The following is a 22,454-nucleotide window of genomic DNA, read 5'->3' as shown; positions in this document are numbered from 1 at the left end:
ACATTTGTTATTGTGTGATTTCTTGATAGCAGCCATTCTTTGTGGGGTGAGGTGAAATCTCAGTGTTGTTTTCATCTGCATCTCTCGAATGACCAGTGATGTGGAACATTTTTTCATATATTTACTTGCTGCTTTTACTTCTCTGTCTGAGAAATGTCTGTTCATTTCAGATGCCCATTTTTTTAATCAGGTCTTTATATTTGGGGGGGCTGATTGTTTTTGAGTTCTTTATGTATTCTAGATAATAGTCCTTTGTCTGAGAAGCAGCTGGTAAAAAATTTTTCCCACACTGTAGGTTATCTCTTAGTTCTACTGATGGTTTCTTTTGCAGTGAAGAAGCTTTTTAATGAGGCGAGATCCCAGTTGTTGATTCTTTCTGCTAATTCCCGTGCTACTAAGGATTTGCTCATAAAGTCTTTTCCTATGCCAGTGTCTTCCAGAGTTCTGCCTAACTTGTGTTCCAGCAATTTTAGTGTTTCTGTTTTAATATTTAGATCTTTAATCCACTTGGATTTTAGTTTAGTGCATGGTGAAAGATAAGGGTATGGTTTTAATCTTTTGCAGGTTGAGATCCAGTTTTTCAATGCCATTTATTAAAGAGGCTGTCTGTCCTCCAGTTCTTTCCCTTTAATCTCATCCAGGCTGTGAGCCCTTTGGTTGGTGCTGCTCATATCTGGGTGGGCCTTTCCATTACCCACATCCAGAATTATGTTCAATGAGTCAAATCCAGTTATCACACACCCTGAACGCATGTTCATACAGCCTAGATCCAGATACTTCTGGAAAGCCCCACCTATGAAGAAATGAGGCTTTGAGGGGACATCTAGATAGAAGCCATAGTAGAAAGGATCAAACCAATTTGCCATGGGAGGCAAATTCTCTACCACTCAGCCACCCCTCGGCCGCTAAGAATTCCATAGTTGTAGCTCTTACATTTAGGTCTTTGTCCCATTTTCAGTAAACTTCTGTGTGTGATGTGAGGTCAGGGCCCAACTTCATCTCTCCCCTGTCAGGAGTGTGGGCTGAAGCTCACAGACGAGTTCCTCTGTTTAAGGAGTTACCTTAAACAAAAACGAAAGGCTTCCTTCTCCCCCTGTGTGCCGCCCCAGTCAGTGATTGGTCCCTGTGAGAGTGCAAAGGCTAAACTCCGAAGTGTTCCAAAGCTCTTCACAGTTCACCCTCTCCTCGGCCAGGCCCTGCTTCCTGGAGGTGCTCCTGAAATACAACACATTTCTACATGAAAACTTTAGAATCTGTTTCCCAGGGAGCCAATATTTAAAAAGTGAAAAACTTTTTTAAAAAAAGACGTTCCATGTATTTATTTATTGGCTCTTAGTTCTATATCTGTACTTCATAGGGAGCTGGCTCAAATCCTCTGCTATAGTTCGTAGCTCTTTACAACAAACTGTCTCTGACAATTTGCTGTGAGGTTTCTAACTCCTAGCTGAGTCCTAGGTGATAATGTAGGTTATACAACACACCTGGTGTCAGCTTAGGGAAAATGCAATGACCTATACATGCACATTAAGAAAATAATAAGACCTAGAAAAAGCTGCACCAAAGCTAGAATTAAAAATGGGTATTTTTTCTTTATTCTCTAGATTGGGTTACTTCTATAACACAAAAAAAATTTTTAGAAGGAAAAAAATAGATCATATTAGCTTGTAAGTTCCTTGGTACATGCTGAATATTTACTCAACAAAATTCAGCTGGCTGTACGTCCTAAAGCCCTTACCACTCCAAGTACCGTCTTCAGACCAGCAGCACAAATAGCATCTAAGTGCTTGTTAGGAGGTGCAGATTCTGTGGACCCCTGCAGGCCACTGTACTATAGCAGAGTCTGTGTTTTAACATATTGGCCAGGTGGTATATATGCGTGTTTGAGACACGATTTTTGAGAAGCCTTGCTACAATGAACAATTTAATAGTAGCCTGGAATTGGTCAGGGGGACTGTGAAAGTAAGCCTAACTCTCAGGGGAGCTGCCAACTGGTCTCTAACGAATTTCTTGTGCAGAAATGGGTATAGTCTAGCACTTGCCTCAACAACAGTGTTCAAACTTTATGCATGTTGACTCTTCATCTGTCAGGTCCTGAAGTGTGGTCTGAAATCTTAGGGAATTACACTGATTCATTGTTTACTGATCAACAGTTAGTGCCTTACTACATTGAGTTCCCCAGAAGACAATGGCTTTTGTAGCTACTACTTTTTTTTAGGCAGTGCAATCCAAAGAGGAGAGTGGGGTACAAAGACAAAAGTAAGGAAGAAGGGAGAACAAATAGGGGTGCATTATGATGTTAGCTCTGGCTAATTAACTAGGAGAACGTGCCCACAAGACACGGTGTTACCTACCCACAGGATCATCCATTGGTGAGAAAGGAGGAACTATTTATTTCTTTCTATCATTGGCTGGATGTTTGCCTCGCCTCCTGCACTGTACATGCCTGGGTTCCGGTGGCTAGAAAAATCTCATAGTAGAAGGGTCGGAAAGTCCTAGTCAGGAGGTGGGAGGTATGTGAGACAGCAGGAATCAGGTGCTGTCAGACTGCTCCTGTCTAATGTTTTCCAGAGCCCATGGAAAGCTAATGTTCATAGCAGCCATGGAAACAGAGAAATAAAAATATAGGAACCATATAAAAGGACCAAAGTGGTAAGAGGTTTCTGACCCAGAAACATAATTAAAAGAATATCTCAAAGAAGGACTTTTTTATTATTTGAAGAGTCAGTACTTATAATTGTACTCTTTCCCACATAATTTAGTAACGTTTTCACTTACTTTTAAGAGAGCATCAGAGATGCCCGCAGGTTAAATATCTGTGAGATAAACCAAATGCAAATAAGAATTAATGCAAAGGATGATGAAATAAAGTCTCTAAAGAAGACAATAATTGGCCTGGAAAAAGTGAATGAAGCTCTGGGGTAGGTACTTTAAATTCAGCACTTGAGGGAACAGGGGTCTGGGGCTGGACAGGGAAAACTGGCTCAGGGGATTTGCTACATGATCTGAACTGAATCACATCCATTCAAATGCAATCTCAAAAGGTAGAGGCGCACAGAGGTTTTAGCTCTTGTTTCCATAGATTTTATCACCTCCAAAGGAAGGAGTCTGGCTGGGATCGAATCGTAAATATAATATAAGACCAGATCTGCTCTACCTAATCTGGCTCCTTAAAGATGTTCAGCCATAGTTATCATCTTATGGAGGGCTGACGATGGGATGGGTTTCCCAGGGGAATAGCCCCGCTTTTGTCTGCAGTTAAAGGAATTAATGTGTGACTGTGTATAGCTCAGGATCTGACACCTGTGATGTCCTGTGTTGCCTGAGACCAGCACTCGACTGATCGGTTCCACCTGTGAAACATGAATCACAACTCTTCACTTACCCAGCTCAAGAGATCAAGAACTGTATTCCGAGGGAGAAAAACTGAAGAATAACTTAGTGCTACGAGCAAATCTGCAAAACTAATGCATAAGTATCAGAATGCCGGTTTTCCAGAAGGAGAATTGTTCAAAGGAGCCCTTCTCACGAGGAAAACATATGTATGGAAATCTAGAATAATTGAGAAGCTGCTTGAGAATAATTGAGAAGGTGCAGGATATATCAAAGTATCAGTCATTACATGAGGACCTCGGTACCTGGAACAAACTCTCAGAACACTGTCCAGGGACAAGTTCCATGAAAAAGAAAGCTCATAATGACACAAGTGTGAGAAACACAGAATAGTCCAATCCCCCTGGGGACTCACAGTGCGGATCTGTGTAGAGTGCATGCTCACCATCATTGCCGGAGACAGCTATGTGAAGTAGACTATTTCTACACCAGAAAGAATAGCCCGAGGATGGACGTTCATAATCAACTGGTCAACAACACCACGCCCCTCTATTCCTGTGATTCTCAGACTTGAGCAAGCATCAGAATCCCTGGAGGGCTTTGATAAGACGCAAACCACTAGAATTCAGTAGGACCAGAACAGCTGGGTGGGGACTGGAATACTAGCCAGTTCCCAGGTAAGCCTGACGTTACTGTCCAGACAACACTTGGAGAACCACTGCTTTAGACAAGCCCTTGGGAAGACAAATTACAAACGGAAGGCGGTTGCTTGGTGAGCTAGCAGCACCAACAAACCTCAATCACTTGTTGCATCTGATTTTCAAAAATAGATGGCACATAATGGTGCCCACATTCTGATGGGCAGTGAGCATAGCTCCTCTTCTTCCTGCGCAGTCCTAGAAAATGGAAGACAAGACAATTCCTGGAGTGTGCTTGCTTTAGGGCCCAAACTCTTTTTGTGGGTGTTTTCTTCTTCCCAACCCATAGTTTTGTTTGTTTGATTGTTTGTTTTGTGCCTTTCCCCACACTGAGCCTCATGCTCAGGCTTCCGTTTCTTGCATTTCTTTTGCAGAGTTTGACCTCTGGAAAATTAACTTCCAACCAATCTAATCCCATTTTTCTGAGCCTTCAGGAACAATCTCCTGTGCTAAAGTCTCTAACCCAGGGATTAGAAAAAGAAAGGTTTTTTCACATTGAAAGAGATTTTTAAAAGTAAAATGGAGAAACGGAACCAATTATCTTTCCTTCAAATCTGTATTGGTAGCCCTTGGGTAGATGTTTTTCCTAACATTAAGTCTTCCTCAGATGGCTATGACCATGATCTGACAGAGGGCTTGAAGAGATGAATTACTTCTCTTGTACTCAGATCTGGCCAAGAAGATAAAAGGATTCGAATTAGGTCTCAAGCCTCTTCCAAAGGGTAAAGATAGCCTCAGCCTCCTCCTTTCCCTCATTTCTGTCCAGAGGAAGGCTAGCTTTCTCTTGGGCCACCCTGTCTGCATCAGAGGGTGGCTGGGAATGGGGTAGGATGAGCATCCTTCTTTGACATAGCAACATATCCAAATATTCACCGGGCCAGATCCCATTACCTTTTCAAAATGGCTTTTGAGTCATTCTGTAGCTTAAGCCAAAATATCTCATATGTACCGCTTGGCGTGTGGGGATTCATGAAGGGATGGTGAACGTGTGACACATTCGTAGCAAGTGAACAGTCATGAGATTTACACTTGTTCTGTGCTTCCTTCTGCCCCCATCTCACCACAAACACATCTAGAGAAGAAGCAACCCTTACAGTTTCCCCCTTAATGAGGGCTCATCTTATCAAAAAGACTGTAAATTCCTTTCCCAAGCGTCATCGTTTTCATGACAAGAGTAGTTCTTTCCTCCTAGTAAAAAGCAAGAAGAGCTGGCGAAGCAGCATGAGAGGTTTGTCCGGGCACTCAACCAAACAATGCGAGAAAAATCCCAGGCCGCCATCTATATAAATGATACCTGTGCCAGAATAAGCTCAGAAAGAGAAGACGTAGAGATACAAAGAAAACATGTGCAGGAGACGAAGGAGCAAATAGCCAAACAATGGGCAGAATATTTGCTAAGAAAACAGCAACTAACTACACAGGTAAGTGGCGTGTTTTATTTGTTTAACACAGAATTATTTATAACCTGGAGTGGGAAATTGGAAATAATATATTTGTCCTCACAGCTGGCAAATGCTCTTCATTATATCTTCTGTGAGCACTGAGGCAGGGATAGGGCTGGAGGTTCAGGGACATCCGGAGCCTCTTGGAAAAGGCATTTGACTGTGTCCCCACATCTCAGTTCATGGGAAAGGCTAAGCGGCAGGATTCCTCACTCTGGTGACCCCTTGCTTAGATGCAGCCATAAAGGGACAAGGCATTTGCCATCATTATAGCTGCTTGCCTTTGGCAGTCCTAAGGCCGAGTCTGTATGGACAGGACCAAGAAGGCCAGGCAGAGCACCTGTGGACAACTGCTGCCCCCGCTGAATGGACCCAAGAGAGGAGCAGCCTATGGAGGGCCTGGCTGGAGCAGAGGCCAAAGAGCAAACAATTTCTCAGGCCAGAAATGTAGTGAGGGTAGGCAGGAGCCTCCGTGTTTAGTAGGAGCTGCCAGGCTATGTCGTGTAAATTAAAATTCTCATCCAACAGCTTCCAAATGTCCCAGGAGAGGTGAGTCTGTCCCCGTGGTCGGTGTGCCCAACAGCAGCCTTCATCCTCCCTCTGCAGCAGAGTAGCCAAGCTTATGATGAGGCAGTGAGGCTCCTGACGCTGCCTTTTCCAAGATGGGAGTCAGCATAACCATAGATTATAAAGGTCAGACGTCGGACTTAGGCATGCAGCGGTGCTACGTTAAAGGTGGGGAGAAAGACAAGGGGAAAAGAAGGGGGGAACGAGAGGAGGGAAGGGGCAGGGGACTAGGAAGGGAAGGAGAAAGGAAAGAGGGAAAGACAGGAAGAGGGAGGAAGGGAAAGGCAGAGGAGTGAATGGAGGGCCAGTGACATGGGTGGAAAAGAGCTTACCAAGACCAGACAGGAAAACGGGAAAGGTACTGAATACACTGCCGGGAAGCAAGCAGTTGGCAAGTTCCCAGAGAGGGTCACAGGCTTGGGAAGAGCTCGGAACCTTCAACGGGGTTTCTTGAGCCTGAGAAATTACAGGTAAGACGCATAGGCTTGGGAAAGAATAGGAGGGAGGATGAGATGGGCCGTTGGCTACCTGCCTCGGAAGGTGGCTGATGTCCGTCGCCTTTACAATAAGGTCTGACACCGCGGAGTGGCGCACAGGTGTGCTTGTTACGGGAAGGAATGTGAGGGTCGTTTTCGAAGCTCATCCTGCGTACAGTTTATCATATCCTCTGTGAACCATCTGGTATTAAGTGGATTCAAGAAGAGGAACGAAGGAGCAAGGGACAGAAGGGAGCTTGGTTTATTGCTTCTCTTTAGTTTCTGGCAGCGAACATTTCCTTCCTATGGCAGTTAATTCAATGATAAGTCTTGGGCTATTTAGAAATTCCAACTATATCTGCATGTTTTACCCTTAAAAATGTCTACCCTTCAGAAGTACAGTCGTAGTTTCCTAGAGACATGTGCTCTTCTCCCTGAGAATGGAGAGCCCAGCTGACATCTTCTGTGTAACAGGCATTTTTAAATGTAGCTGGCAAGGATCCTGCCCAATGTCTGTCTTTGTTGTTACACCAAATACCGAAGACTGTGCAATTCATAAATAATAGGGTTCTGAAAGCTAGGAAGTCCTGGATGAAAGCATCATGAATTCAGTATCTAGCTGTTACTGGGATCGATTGTCTGTGCTCACCGCTTCCGTGACTACAAATGCAGGACACAAAGTTGACAGAAGGAATTAGGTTGTGGCCCTGAAGAAGTCAGAGGAGCCTTCTGCCTCGAATCTCTGTCTTAGGGTGTGAAGGGCATTTATAGAAGATTAAGGGAGACGGTCAAATGGACAGGAAATCTACATACTGAGTGTCATCTCTCAAACAGGCATTGTCTTTTCTTCTTTCCCAGAACATCACAAAAGACCTCACTTTCTTTTGGCATAGACACATTACTTTTCTTCAAGTTAATTCATATTTTTTGTGTTCACTGATCACACAATACATGCAATTTGCCATAAAACTAGAGAAAAGTGCAGGCATTGCTGAAGCTTCTCTAGAAGTTACAGTATCAGTGAAAGGGGGGAGTCGTTAAAAGATGGGGGGGTAGATCTGCTAAGGGCACTTGTCCAGAAGGAACTGGTCCAGAACACAGTGAAGGAGTCAGGGGTGGTGTCCAGCCTGACCTCCGCCCGCCGTTAGGAACGCTGCGCAGAACTAAACCAAGCACAAGGCTTGCACACCTCACATAGGTAGGCACACTCTCCCACTTTCTCAAATAAATGAGTTTCTAACTTTATTTTAAGCTGTACAGGGAAAGCTTCTTTCTCATTCTTTAATACAAACATGAAGAAAGTTCAGAGGGGCTTCATACAGGAATTTCCAGTGTGAAGAGTGCTTCTTTATTGCTATGCTATGTGAGTAGTCTATCTCAGGGGTCCTCAAGTCTTCCCGAAAAGGGTCAGATAGCAAATCTTTGGAGAAATCCGCTCTCCGCAGCACAAAAGTAGACATCAACAGTACCTGACAACAAAAAAGGAGACTTCAGTCCGGGGAAGGCTGGACTTGGCCACGAGGAGCCTATGCCTGGTCTGTCTCCCCAGAAAGGGTACCAGATCCAGAGAGCAAAGCCCTGATTCCGCCCAGGCTTTAAGGTGGAAACACATGGTAGGAAGGCATGAAAAAAACTTCACTGCGAAGCAGCCAGGAAGTAGAAAGAGAAGAGAGGATCTGCCGAGGAGGACTTCCCGGTCAACCCCGTGACCCGCCCCTTCCAACCCCCGAATGTGAGATTTGGGGGGGACACTTTAAACAGTCATCAGTGCTCTTACAAATTGAATATTTTAGTGTTTTATAATTATGGTTAGACCTATATGGTGTATTTTGTTTCCTGTGACACTGCACATTTGTTTTATTTTATCTTATTTTACTTGCCTGTTGAGATTGAATGAGGCATACTTAGAATGAATCTGAACAGAGCTGGCAAATGAAAAAAGACTTTCTAAACTTTGTTTTTTTTATTGGCTTCTTCTGTTTGTCACTGTAGATTGATGAATTTAAAAAAATTTGTGAACTTGCAACAAAGGAGACTTTTAAAAAGAAGGAAGAATTGGAAAAATTAAGAAATAGAATGACAAAAATTAAACAAACAGTCAGCATCAGCACAGTGGTAAGAAAGAATAAACTACATTTTTTCAAGCCTGACCTGGGTACCTCAGTAGGGTGCTCAATTCTTTGCAAAAGGGAAAGGGACCAAGAGTTGGAGGGAGAGGAGGACAGGGGTGAGAACAGAATTAAAATGTGTTCTGTACGTGCACCAACTCCCCACAAGGAATGTAATCATTATGTACAGCAAACGTGTACTAGGAAAAAAAACAAAAATTGGAAAGGAACTGACTTTAATTCATTCTCATGCCACTCTGGAAGAACACGTCTGTCATGTTAATGTTTTCTGACACACTTTTTTGAAGTGTTGTGGTGCAACTGTGTTTTCAGGAATATGGCGTGAAGAAAGATGTTTTAGGTACAAATTGCATCTGTTGGCCCAAATATTTTGAAATTTTTTATCAGAAAACAGACTTAGAACTAACCAAAGAGCTGGGTGTGGTGGCACACGCCAACTCCAGCACTCAGCAGGCTGAGGCAGGAGGATCGCTGTGAGTTCGAGACCAGCCTACATAGTGAGTTCCAGGTCAGTGAGACATAGTGAGACCCTGTCTCAAAAAAGCAACAACAAAAAAGAACTAACGAAATATATATGTGCATACATATATGCATAAAATATTTCTGTAAGATTGCTTTATTTGAAAGAACAAAATGAATAACTATGGCAATCCCTTGACTCTGAATACAGAATAACAAGACAGAGTTTGGGCTGTCCACTAATATTGGCTACAGTAACATCAGTGTGGAAGGAGACTGTCTACTTGAATTTAAACATACTTCAGCTTCGTGCTTCTCTGTAAAATAATTTATTGAAAGCCAGCACTGTGATATGTATTTTGTAAGAATTAACTTTATTTTTAAAATCTGGAAATTGAAGCTTACGAAGGTGGTTAATGTTAATATGTCTTTGGTGTCAAAACAAATGCTTGTTAATTTTCCATGCAGATTAATGGAATTAATAAGTGCATTAATGTATTTCTGTGTGTAGTAAAAATCACATGCAAAACAATATTGATGTAACAGTAATATGAAAACGTCACATTTTCTATGAGAATGCACTAATTCCATTATTCTTTTTTTTTTTTTGGTACCAGGGATCAAACGTGGGACCTTGCTCTTGTGAAGCAGGCAGCGGAACCACTGAGCTAAGCCCCAGGCCCTCTGTTATTCTTCATATGGAAGTGGTTCTGTGGTTCTACTCATTTTAATCCAGCTATAGAACATTGGGGGCCAGAGCTATATCTCGGTGAGCAAGTGTGAGAGTCCTGAATTTGATCCGTGGTACCAGAAAAAAAATTGGTGATATCAGAAACGTGCATTTGAAGAGATCATTATTTTTAAGTGTTCAACATAGTAAATATAATGACAGTAGGCTAGGAAAAATGAGAATATAAATGTTATATAAAACATTTTATCTGCAGTCCCAAGCTCATATTTCCAGTTTGGCTTCCATGAATCATAAATCAAGCACTAGCACTCCCCAAGCACTTAGTCTGGGGAGTATAAGTATAAGTTCCTTAACTTGTACTCCAAAGGTCTGTCAGGCCATCCAAAGTTCCTTCTCAAACTCCCACAATCCCGCCTGCCCACCACCACCCACCATTACAGGGAGTAGCCCTGAAAGCACAAACTTAAGGGTCCCACGGACCTGAGTTCAAATCTTGGGTCCGCCAAGCTGGAGTTTTTTTCACGGGCAAAATGGTGTTGTAAAGAGTTTCGCAGAGATGAAATGCAGTCGTGCCCATCCGGCTTTCGCTCACTGCTCCGTATTTGGCAAAGTTTGTGGTGGTGGTTGCTAAGACTGGAAGACAACATTTTGACTATGGAGTACAACCACAGGGAATTTCAGATTAGCCTCCATATGGCATCTTCGGTTTAGAAGTCTCTGCAACTAGGTCAAGGTCATGTGATGTTGGCAGGGAATAATTGAGAAGAATCTCAAGGCAGCCCACAGGTTCAGGATGGATGATCGAAATTCAAGACGGTGAATGTCAGGACTAGCTGCCACGTGGAGTCCAGATCCTGCTGAGCAGTCAGAGACCTGGCCACATTCTGCCTGTATTGGTGGCAGTGCTGGGATTCTAGGCCCCTGTGACTCTGTGACTAATTAGGATGTAGAAACTTAGCCACTAGGAGATGCATGTCTCGGGGAAAGAAGCTATTGTGGTCAGCTTTCACCTCCTCACCTCCTACAGCAGGGCTGCAAGCACCCCTGGGCTTCCTCGCCCCAGGAATTTCTCTGTCCTCACAGGTCCAGGTTTACAGGTTCTGAAAAACCTGTCCACACAGGTCTGTCAGAAAGCAGCACCATCTGTCTGGCAGTCTTCCCTCAGCTCCTTTCTCTGCCCTCACAAGATAAAATGCAAACCCAAGATTCAACGAGCTTGACTTCCCCTTTCCTTAAACCCAAATTGCATTGCAAAAGTATCTATTGCACTATAAATTTCTCTTACCCACTTTCCTTCCAGTCATGCCAACATTTTATCACAGTATCCAATTATTTCCATTCCCTAAATATTAATCAAATATTAAGAAAGAAGGTTTTCATCGTAAGTGTAGCCTTCAATTAATGCAAAAAAAAATCTTTACTGTTTTGTAATACTCATTCTAGAATCTCTTGCTAATATTTTGAAGATGATTCTGACAATATTAATTTACTTATTTTTTAAAGCTACACAAAATAACCTCTTGTGTCAAAACTTTTAATACAGTTTTTACATTCTCATTGCTATGTTAGGTCCCCCTCCATGTCAAGTTTTAGGTTTTCTGAAGGTTTAAAAGTTATCTTTGACTAAATTTATCTTATGAAAAAACAATTGTAATGATTACTTTTTAACACTAAGGGACAGCTCCCTTTTACAAGTTCGATGAGTAAATCATGAATATTTACTGGAATCAAACTGTTGCTGTGAACCACTTGGTGATGATTAGATGTCATGTTTTTGTTGAATTTTTAATAGGTTCTTAGTGATCACAATTTAGAGATAGCACAGCTACAATCATCAATAAAGGAGTGGGAAGAAAAGGTGGATGAAGTAACAAATGCTTGCAAGATTCTAGAGAATAAAATGTAAGTGTGATGCTTTAGTTTTACTGAAGTAGTCCTAGATGTTAATATATTTTTCCATGACTATAACACAGTACTTGAAGAAATAAACTCATGAAGAAAAAAGGTTTTTCTAGCTCACGAATTTAGAAATCCCAGACCCTGAATGGTTGATCCCTTTGCTTTATGTCCATGGGAAGGCAGCACATTGTAACAGGAATGCGTTGCAGAGCAAACCTGCCTGCCACAGAGGAAGTAAAAAGCAAGAAAAGGAAGAGACCGAGGTCCCACAGTCCTCTGCAAGAGCACGTGGCCAACCATCTAAAGCCCTCCCACAAGGCTCTGCCTCTTAAAGGCTCCACCACCTCCCAAAAGCACTGCACTGGGGAACAAGCCTTTAATGCTTTAGTCTCTGAGGAACATTCAGCATCAAACTCTAGCAGTTAAAGTGCTGTTTTCATTCTTTAAAACATGTCTTCACTATTAGATGAAAATTAGATTTCCTTACTTCACTCAAAGTGGTGTGATAGAGTTATGGCATCACGTCTTCATGTTATAATTAGCTAGTCTTTCAGATGCCCAGAGGAAAAACTTTGAGGGTGACACAGACACTTTGGGAAAGGGGAGGGACTCTGGATTAACTCTTTGGAACCGGACCTCCAGAACTGCTTCAGAAAGTGACAAGAACAGTGCGGTAAGTGTGTTTGAAGCAGGAGAGAGAGAGTGCTCTGAGGGGCATCAATGGCAGTATGCCTTTAACTGCAATATCTTTTGCAATTTAAGTATTAACTATATATTCTTACCTCATTTCCTGACTCCCTACCAAAGAGCATGAAAAGGAAACTTCCTACGGAGAAAGGCATCGGCGGGATATGCTGCTACTTACGCTGTTGTATTTGTTCTCAGTCAAGAGGAACTTGCAGGATTCACTGAGAAAATTCACATGGAAGAAAGTCCGAGCCTCCTTTTGCCAAGTGTTTCGCTGTTGTCTTTCTCTCCACGCCCAGTACCCTCTACTTGATTAGCACTTGGGAAAGCACGGCTGTGTGAGCCCTCCGAACTGACCTGCCCCAGGTCCGGCTGTTTGCGGAGATGAACCAGCACACCCTCCCAGGAGGTCTCCCAGAGTCCACATCACCATGCGTTTGGCTCGGCTTTGGAGCCTGGTCTAGTCAGCTCTGGCCAGGAAGATGGGGTCCTGTAATTTGTCTTCTGGGCCCACCTTGGTGACTCCATGACTCTAAGAGATGAAGTTTAGGCTAAGCAAATTCCCAAAAGACAAGCAACTTTACATTAGAATCCTGTTATGACGTGACTCATTTCTACATGGGTTTAAATGTACTGAAATTTAAAAATGTGTCTTCTAAATCAGGAATTGCAGAATACACTGCTAATCTACCATCATCATTCCAAGAAATAGAAAAATCTTTATCCTCAGAATAAAATTGAAAAATAGGAAAGCGCATTTAAAACCACATGTAAAACACAAAGGGAAAAACCTCTTAGTTTGTAAGTGACTCTGCAGTTTTAGTTTGTACATATGAAGTGTGGTTGAAAAAACAGTGAATGTTTAAACTAAAAACAAGTGTATTACAGCAGATCTCAAAGTCCTTTTTCAAGAGTGTCTTCAGTTGTATTGTCATTGTACCCTCATTGCCCTGAGTTCATCCAAAACATTTACCTTTCATGGTCATTTTGACTTTGAGGAAGAGCCAGAAGTCGTATGGTCCCAGATCCAGTGAATGGGTGAATGAGAACACACTGTAATGTTTTTATGATCCTGCCTTTCTATTGGATGGCATTCAGCAGCAGCAGCCACTGCATCTGTTTGGTACAGGGGATCAAACTCTGGCCCTTGTGCTTGCAAGGCAAGCACGGGAACCACTGAGCTAAATCCCCAGCCCAGTCACTGCATTTTTAATCACACCTCATAAAGACACTCATGTAAGGAGACTTACAGAACTGCTTCAGAAAGTTACAAGAACAATAGGATATGTGTGTTTAAAGTGAGAGGAAGTGTTTCGTGGGACATTAATGGCAACTGTAGTATTTTTTAAATTTTCAACTGTAGTACTTAACTGTAGTATTTTTTAATTTAAAACTTTAATATTTTGATTGCACCTCATATTTCAAGGAAAAACTAAACAAAGGAAAACACTGTGAAGTATATGGAGCTGCTATTTGTTTCTAACAGTTCTGATTCAAACCTCATTACATAGTTGAAGTTTTATTCTAAGCATGTAAGCTAAATTATCTTTACACATATTCAAGAAGGAAATGTGGATTTGTTGACCTTTCATTTTTTTTCCTGAGACAGGATCTCACTATGTAGTTGAGACTGACCTGGAACTCACTATGTAGCCAGCCCGGTCTCGAACTCATAGAGATCCTCCTGCCTCAGCCTCCTGAGTGCTAGGATTACGGGCATGTGCCACTGTGCCCAGCTCCAACAGTTCATCATTTTTGATACCCCAGCTTTTTAAGAAATTTCATTTATGTACCATCTCACCAAAGAAAAATACTTTTTATTAACTGATAATTGAGAATGTAGGTTAACCTCATTTTGAGTGCTAAAACTTTGCCTTCTTCATTACTTGGAAAATTAGAAGAAAATCCTCTGTAGTTTTTTATTTAATTTCTTAATTTATTTCTTCTCTATGTGGAGGTGGAAAGAGCCAACTTAATCCTTGGTTGGTGGATTTGCAGAACCAGTGATGTTTTATAGTGTTCTGTAAGAATAACAAGACGCTAAAATCATTTGCATGACTTCACCTTCCTAGCAATTTATAAGCCTCAGTCCCCTCTGCCATGAAATCTTTAACTTCATCTAAGGTCAAAATATGAAGGAAAACAAAAGTACTCAACCACAAGTATAAATTTTATGTGTTAGGACAATTAATAGTGCTTCAAATGCTCCCCGAGTTTACAGATGACATTGATGGCTTGATTCTGGTTTTTTTTTTTTTCCTATCAATGATATCCTATGTTACGTCTGTACAGCGATTGTGAATCCAGTGCTGTGGTCCCTCATTTCAATGTCATCCAACTGGGCTCTCAGCCCATGGAAAATGTGAGGTGGGAGTTAAATTCTGTACATAGACGAGAGCCTGTGTCCTTGCCAATAAAGTACACGACGCTGTGAAGACGACAGATCATCTGGAGGGCTAAAATCACTTCAGAATGTTCGCTGACTTCCATCCTTTACACTCTGATGGTCTAGACTGTCCCTTAACGTTTTGAGCTCACAATAGACTGACAAAGCCCATCACTCCCTCCTTCCTGGAGCACAGCTTCCGCTCATCTTCCCAAACGTCACTGTCTTCCTTCACTGCACTGATTTGTCCTTCTAGGAGCATTTACTTGTGTCAAGTCTTTTTAGTCTAAATTTTGGAGTTCTCAACCCATCGCCATGCTCTGATTATATTTTCCTACTTTATTTCATCCAGTTGCATGGTTTTAAATACTTGTATAACTCAAAGGCTTTTCCGGCCGCAGTACGGACAGGTCTCATACGTCACTTCTTTCTCTGAGTTCTAAATGCACAGTTTTCCATGCCCTCTCCACTTGGAGGGTCTGTATTGGATATATTGGACAAAACACGTGCTGCACAGAACTCTCGATCTCCCAACTTCCTGAGACAGCTCTACCGCAATCTTCCATGTCAGCGGATATGACACCACTGTTTTCCATTTACTCGCGCTAAAGCCTCAGAGTCGCCCACCATTCCTCTCTTCATGACTACCTAGATCCAAACCAACACTAATTTGAGCTGCATCCAGAGGCACATACGGCTGCCATCGTCTTTTCAGTGTGTCCTGAGTTCACCCGCGTGTATCCGCACCCCTCCTCCGCCATAACATCTCCAGGTTGGTTTCCTGCTGTAGCCTTCTTACGCAATATCTCTTCTCGAACTGTTGCCTTTCTCCACAAAGTAACCAGAATCATCTTTACAGGACGTCCATCAGCTTGTGTCACCCTCCTACTTTAACAAGTTTTCTCTTGGTTCCCTTCAAACTAGACCGAACTTCTGCCTTGCCCTCAAGACCCTGTATGATCTAGTCCCCATCTATTTCTCCAACCTCTTTAGACCCTTCCTTCGATACATCATGCTTTTTACTCCCTCCGGGCCTCATAATTCGCTGTTCCTTCTCCGTCGACGCTCTTCCTCCAGATCCCAGCATGGCTGACTCCTCATCACTTAGATCTTTCACAGTTTATCCCAGAGGGGCCTTTCTTAACCACCTGTCCAAAGGCGCGCTCTGTTTAGCCTTCACTATCTTTTATCCTTCTTTGTTTTCTTTGGGAGACTTAACTATCTGAAATACACGATTTATTTTTTGTTACCTTGCTTCCACTCTGATGACTACACTAGCATGTAATTTCCATAAGAGTAGGGGTGTTGTGTACGCAGTAACCCTGGTACCTAGAATAGACTTAGCACAGCATGGATGCTCAATCATTACTCTTGGGCCGGGGATGTAGCTCAGTGGTTCTGCCCCCTGCCTCGCAAGCACAAGGTCCAGAGTTCGATCCCAGGTAACTAAAAAAGAAAAACAAATGCTCTTCAATGAGTGAGTGAGTAAAGTATCAATTCATTAATTTAAAAGGGTAAAAATGTTTATTTTAATAAATATATCTAAGTAGTTTCTATGGGAAGGTAGGGATGGGAACTTTTTTATGTTTATAAATGTGGCTTTGCTGCAAAACATGTTCTGACTGTTCTGACATAAATCTGTTGGGTTTCCTTTGTTTATAGGGCTTTTTTTACAACTCACAAGGAAAAACTGAATGATTCATCAAAATATGAAAAAAATGAGCAATTGTATAAAATAAAACAGGTATGAGGACAGAAATGATGACTTTCAGATTATGATCAGGCTTTACTTTTCAGTTCATATTCTAAATATGTGGGAGAAATGTGTCATTTCCCACAGTAAATTGTGTATTGGCTCATAATTATGACCACTGACAGTACTGTATGTGAAGAGTTTATCTTTCACTGAAGTATTTCACATGTATGAAAGAGAACAAGCTGTCCATTTGAAGATGAATTATTTTTTAGTTATTTTTTGCTGTGGATATGGTCATTGTGTGGACATGCTTCATGTGAAATATTTAGAGAAGTAAGTGACCTTGCTGATGTGTAGTAACCTAGTATTAATGATATTACTATTATTTAGAAGTACTTGAATCAGGAAAATGCTCTAAACGTTTCATTTGTTTTGTTTTGCTTTTTTTTTTCTTTCTCATTCTAAGCCAACTTATTTTAAAAATTTAGATATTGTTTGAATTTAGGTTTAAAAAATATGTGATAAATAAACAATCATGGGTGCAAACCAAGACTTGGCTGAAAGATGTTCAGTGAAGTGTTCATTATGATTGTGAAAAATGAGAAGGGGAAGTATAATTAAGATCCAACTAAAGAGTCTTATTTAAACTAGCATTAGGATTGCTACAATATGTTAGTGACTAATACTATATTGTAAAACAGTATGTATAATGTGACCCCATTTATGTGTGTATATATATATATATATATATATATATATATAAACATACGTTATATACACACCACAGATAGCTCAAATTTTTCTTGTTCCTTGCAACAAAGAAGGAATGTCCTTGATATCTCCTCCCTCACACCCACATGTGCATACCTAATTTTCATAGTGTCAGTACCTCTACGTACATCAGGGTGGCAAACCTTTCGGAGATCGAGTGCCCAAACTGCAACCCCAAACCCACTTGTTTATGGGAAAGTGCCGACAGTGCCGCTGCGTGCACGGTTATCTGGTGCTGGACTGCTGGGGCGATGCCGGTGTTCGGGCTCGCCCGCGTCAGAGAGTGCTCCTCTGCGTGCGCACTGTGGCACGTGTGCCATAGGTTCATCACCACTGGCCTACGTCCTCTCTCTCTGCACTGTACCAAGTCAACTATGTATAAAGTTCCTCCCTTTTCCTAGTTTCCAAAGCAGTGTAATAACACTCAGCATTGGATAATCTATTGCAAACTGTTGGGAAATGTCCATGGTCATGGGGAAGAATCCCGTTACACAGCACAAAGCCTTGTCCCTTGCGTTTTCTTTGCTCACAGCTGCTCATCTATCTCCTCGCTCTTGGATGCCGACCATCTCACGTTCAAATTCTTTGTGCTGCAAAGTGTGGCATCTCCCTCCCTCTGAGCCTGCGCGCATGCCCTGAAAATCCATGGGGACGGTATTTCCCTCTTAGGAGAATGATGCCAATGAAATTATTTCCATTGGGGGTTTGTGACCTTTTCGCATGAGAGATGGCTTTTCTTAGGAGCTGAGCCTACTTTGATTCTCTTAGTGGAAAGGATAACAGAAACCTGACCAAGTTGGTTTGTTGTTTTGGTTCATTGGTTATCAAGTTATCTTTCATATTTAGGGCAAACTATTGTTTTCTTTCCTTTGATTCCCTGTTTGTAGGGGCTGTTAGACAAACTCCAGTCGAGAGCTCTACATTTTTCAGCTTTCATCATTATGTGAATGGTCTAGGACCCCTAACCTGGCATGGTTTACTCGCGCAAAGAGGCAAATATGCAGGGACTCTTTTCAATGCATAGCAAAATGCCACGGGTACAAGTGAGTGGTCACTTCACAGTGAGCAGCGCTCTGTACAATTTACTATTTGTAATAGGGTAGAAACTGTAGACTCTTAGTGAACCCTTGAATAGGACCCACATTTTTCCAGTATTGAGGCTTCGAAACCATGACTATGGCATATGCCCCATTTATTTTGAGTCTTCTTTGTTTGCTTTGCCTTAGCTGTTCAATTTCACAATGATGTGGCCAAATTTTTCCTTTTGATTTATTCTCTCTGGGATTTACTTAGCATCTTAAAAATGTGAAATTCTAACCCTTGTAAATTCTGCAGCATTCCCAGCTGTTATCTACACACATTTCTGTGCTGTTTTCTCTCCTGTCTTTCTGAGACTCCGATTGTGTGTGTACAATTATTTGTACCAATGTCTGACTCTCTATCTTACCCTCTCCTCTGTATTTTCTACTGTTTGTTTCCCCATTGCAGCGGTCTAGAGAGGGCAGTCGTATCTGAGTTCTTGATTTTAGTTATTGTAATTTCCAGTTGATCATTATTTGGTGCCTTTTCAAGCCTTCTATTTCCTTTTCCTTATGCTATTTCCAGACATGCTTTCCAATACTTCTTTGATTACTATAAATGTGACAGTTTTGTAACTCAGCGTTTGATACTTCTATACCTGATGTCTTTGCCAGGCTGTAGTCTCTTTCTGTTGCTGTTTCTACCAAACTTTGTTCATGCTGTCTTAATTCCTTCTGTCCCTGGTGGGAAACTGCGAGGTGCACAGCGCCCTCTTTTTAAAAATGTTTATAAAAACTGTTTGAAGCCTATAACAACGGTATTTTCCTCAGGAACAGATCTGCATTTACTTTCCCTCGGGTGTGCGGGGAGTGAACCCACCTTAGTCTGCCTTCATTTCTCTGGCAAAGTCCTGGGAACTTCCAGGCTGTAGTGGTGGAGGTTCCCCGGGGTTCTGAGTCTGGGTGAGTTCCCACTGGGTTTTGTCCCTTGCCACCCAAGACAGCCAAGTCTCCGTTCCCAAAGGGCTTTGCTTCCACGCTGGTGAAGGTGCTCAGACAGGAAGGATTTGGGTGCCAAGCTTTCATGATGGGTTCTTGCTTTTTCCTAGAATTGGGCCTCAACAGTCTTCATTATCTTGTTATTTCTTCAAGACTTTTAAGAACACTGTTTGCATCCAGCTGTTTTAGTGGTACTCAGCCAGAAGGTTATTTGAAACTACTCACCCATTCCTACTAAACTTAACTTTTTACCTCTTTTGAAACAATCTAACAGAGATATCCAAACACAAAACTGTTAACTCACACAGAAGACGGATGGGTGCTATTTATTTGTCTTCAAATAGAAACATGGTCATCCCTTGGTATCTGTGCGAGGTTGGTTCCAAGACACACTTACAAATACCCAAATCCAAGAACGCTCGAATCTCTGAGATAAAATGGCAATGTAATCGCATTTAGCCTACATACGTCCTTGCATGTGCTCTAAATTAACTTTAAATTGAATTACATTTAATTCAGAATTCCTTATATAATGCTACACAGTACTTCCCTTAAGTAATTCCTGTCTTCCTAGTACTTAGTGCATGGCAAATCCAAATTTTACTTATTAGAATTTTCGGGAACTTTTTCCCCAAATATTTTCCATATGTAGCTACTTAAATCCTTAGATACAAAACCCACAGAGGCAGACGATCAACTGTACTTAAGGAGAAGCAAGAATAATGTCTGCTCAAAGACATCTTGCAGGGCCAGAGATTTAGCTCAGAGGTTCTGCTCCTGCCTTGCAAGTGCAAGGACCCGAGTTCGATCCCTGGTACCAAAAGACATTTTGCACAAGAGTTTTGCGGATGTTACGTTTTCTTTTCCCCAGCGTAGTTTATGTTCTGTGAAAGGGACACCGAGATGATGCTGAGTTGTCGAGTTTCTTAATGCTATTTCCCATTCAGTGTAGATTATTCCTTTATGGCTTTATATCAGGTTCACCACATTTCTATACATTTGTCCTAACTTATAGAAGAGGCCCCAAGATATACAATTGCATAGTTGCTATAGAATTAAACCTCACAACCTTTGTGACACATTCTTCTGGTCTGAGGAATGTTCTTGGTGTTTTAGAGAAATGCTCACCTGATGTTGGTGCCTTCCAAGGAATCATGAAGCAAGTCCTCTCACTCAATCTCTGTTTTTCTCTAGCTGGCTGAAAAACTGCACAAAGTTAATTTAGAGAACAAAGAGCTACAAGAGAAAATGCATGCTATTTTACAACAATACAGAATTGTGTTAACTGAAGAAGATCAAGTTTTTCTGCAGAAACGGAAGCTCCACGATGAGTATGTTTCTACCCATGATTCCTTTGTGAATCAACATGCCATAGTTACGGGGTACGATATTATGTTCATGGCGGCGGCATTTAAGCTACAGAAAATTGTTGCAATCATTTTTATCTTATCCAATGCGTACAGCATTCAGAAAATGATACTATTTGTATTTCTCAAGCAAAAACTTTTCCCAGTTCAGTACTTAGTATCAGTCAGAATCCCAAAGTGTGTTGATGACAAATAACTGTAACACTGAAATGATGTTGCCATAATTCTTTCCAGAATTGGGAACTGAAACTTTGGCCTTCACATTAGGCTACATCCCCAGCTCCCTTTCTATGTTTTATTTTGAGAAGGGGTTTTACTAAGTCACCAAGTTGCCCAGCCTAGGCTCCAACTTTCTCTCTTCCTGCCTCCGCCTCTCACAGTGCTGGGATAACAGCCATTTGCTACCGTGCGCCTCTCCACCTGCGTGGGTGCCTATCCCACAGGCCTTCCTGCTACCAACCAGCAGAGCCTGAGGTTAGAGCTGCATGAAGCCTCTGGCTTCCTGGCTGTACATGTTCCTCACCTGCACTGCAGAGGAAATGGGGTCTGAAAGGCACTGCCCTGAGCTATAGCAGAAGCTAATAATAGTAAGAGGGCCTTACTCCTTCTAAGTCCCCATCCTGAAGGGTAAAGTTACATATGGATCAGTTTATTCATTATAAACATATTTTGAGCTGGTCTTCCATCTCATTTTATTTCACAGAGTTAAAGGTGATAGATTAATAACTCCCACAAATTGTCATTTTTCTAAGCTGTGTTTGATTCTATTATTGTTTCCAATTGTATCACTTGGGCTGCTGTTGTGATTGATCTAATCAGTTATCTTTCCCAGTGTAATGAAAATGAGATTGCCCCAGGGTTATTAGAGACTCAAATCCTAGAAACCAGCTATATCTGGAAGATGCCTCTGAGAAGCAATCATTATTTATGGGTTCTAAATACAAGCAACAAAGATAGTTACAATAAGTAATATCAAAGTGTCAACCCAGGAATTAACCCAAGGACTTTACCAACAACAATAATAGAAATTAAAAACACATTTAAATAAGACACAGTCTTCCAGCTTAACAAAGACAAATTCTGAGGAAAATGAGATGGAAAAGACTGATAATCTACCACCTGGATAATCTGAACTGATAGCATAGGAAGTAAAAAAAAAACAGGTGAATGAGGCTCTAGAAATATTCAAAACAGAAATAATTTCGCAGACAAAAGACATGATTATAGACACTAGAATAGAAACAGATTTTTAAAAAAATAGATGAGCTCAGGACCGTGATAGAAGCCATGAATGCTCAGCATAGGAAAGAAATGGAAATCATGAACACCCAACATAAGAAAGAAATGGAATCCATGAAACAGATTAAAATTGATATTCAGGAGATTCAAAACTCTACTCAAAGTATACATAGCAGACTAACCCAATCTGAAGACAGACTATTAGACAAAGAAGACAGGATGGTGGTCAGTGACCAGAAATAAGAGATCTCTTAAAAATAGTAAGGGACCTTCCGCCACCTGCTAGCAAGCACAAGGACCTAAGTTTGATCCCTGGTATCAAAAAAAAAAAGAGACCATGAGAAATCAATCCATCAGCTCCTAGATATGGTAAAGAAAAATAAGATTAATAGGAGTTCAAAAAAAAGCAGGAGAAAGCACAAATGACATTTTTAAAAAACTGTTCACAGAATTAATGATAGAAACTTCCCAAAGAGAGCAAAAGAACTAGACATACAGATAAGCGAGGCATATAGGACTCCAACTAGTTATAATAAAATAAAATTTATACCTAGACATATAATAAAGATCCTGGAAACCCAACAGAAGTACAAAATACT

General features: G+C 41.4%; 1 protein-coding gene across 1 annotated transcript in view; it reads left to right on the top strand.

Moving 5' to 3' along the window:
- The window catches only part of Ccdc175 (coiled-coil domain containing 175), a 56,346-nt gene that overhangs the window by 6,929 nt on the left and 26,963 nt on the right, over window positions 1-22,454 (top strand). The window contains exons 6-11 of the mRNA XM_033766917.1: window positions 2,783-2,918; window positions 5,221-5,449; window positions 8,506-8,628; window positions 11,585-11,694; window positions 16,427-16,508; window positions 20,444-20,631. Of these exons, the coding sequence (XP_033622808.1) occupies window positions 2,783-2,918; window positions 5,221-5,449; window positions 8,506-8,628; window positions 11,585-11,694; window positions 16,427-16,508; window positions 20,444-20,631 (868 nt within the window). The remainder of the gene's footprint in view (window positions 1-2,782; window positions 2,919-5,220; window positions 5,450-8,505; window positions 8,629-11,584; window positions 11,695-16,426; window positions 16,509-20,443; window positions 20,632-22,454) is intronic.

This window comes from Fukomys damarensis, unplaced genomic scaffold (assembly GCF_012274545.1).
Source record: "Fukomys damarensis isolate Sample0158 unplaced genomic scaffold, DMR_v1.0_HiC HiC_scaffold_21, whole genome shotgun sequence".
Lineage (NCBI taxonomy): Eukaryota > Metazoa > Chordata > Mammalia > Rodentia > Bathyergidae > Fukomys > Fukomys damarensis.
Note: the sequence above shows the minus strand (reverse complement) of the source record. Positions and strands in the feature narration are given on the sequence as shown.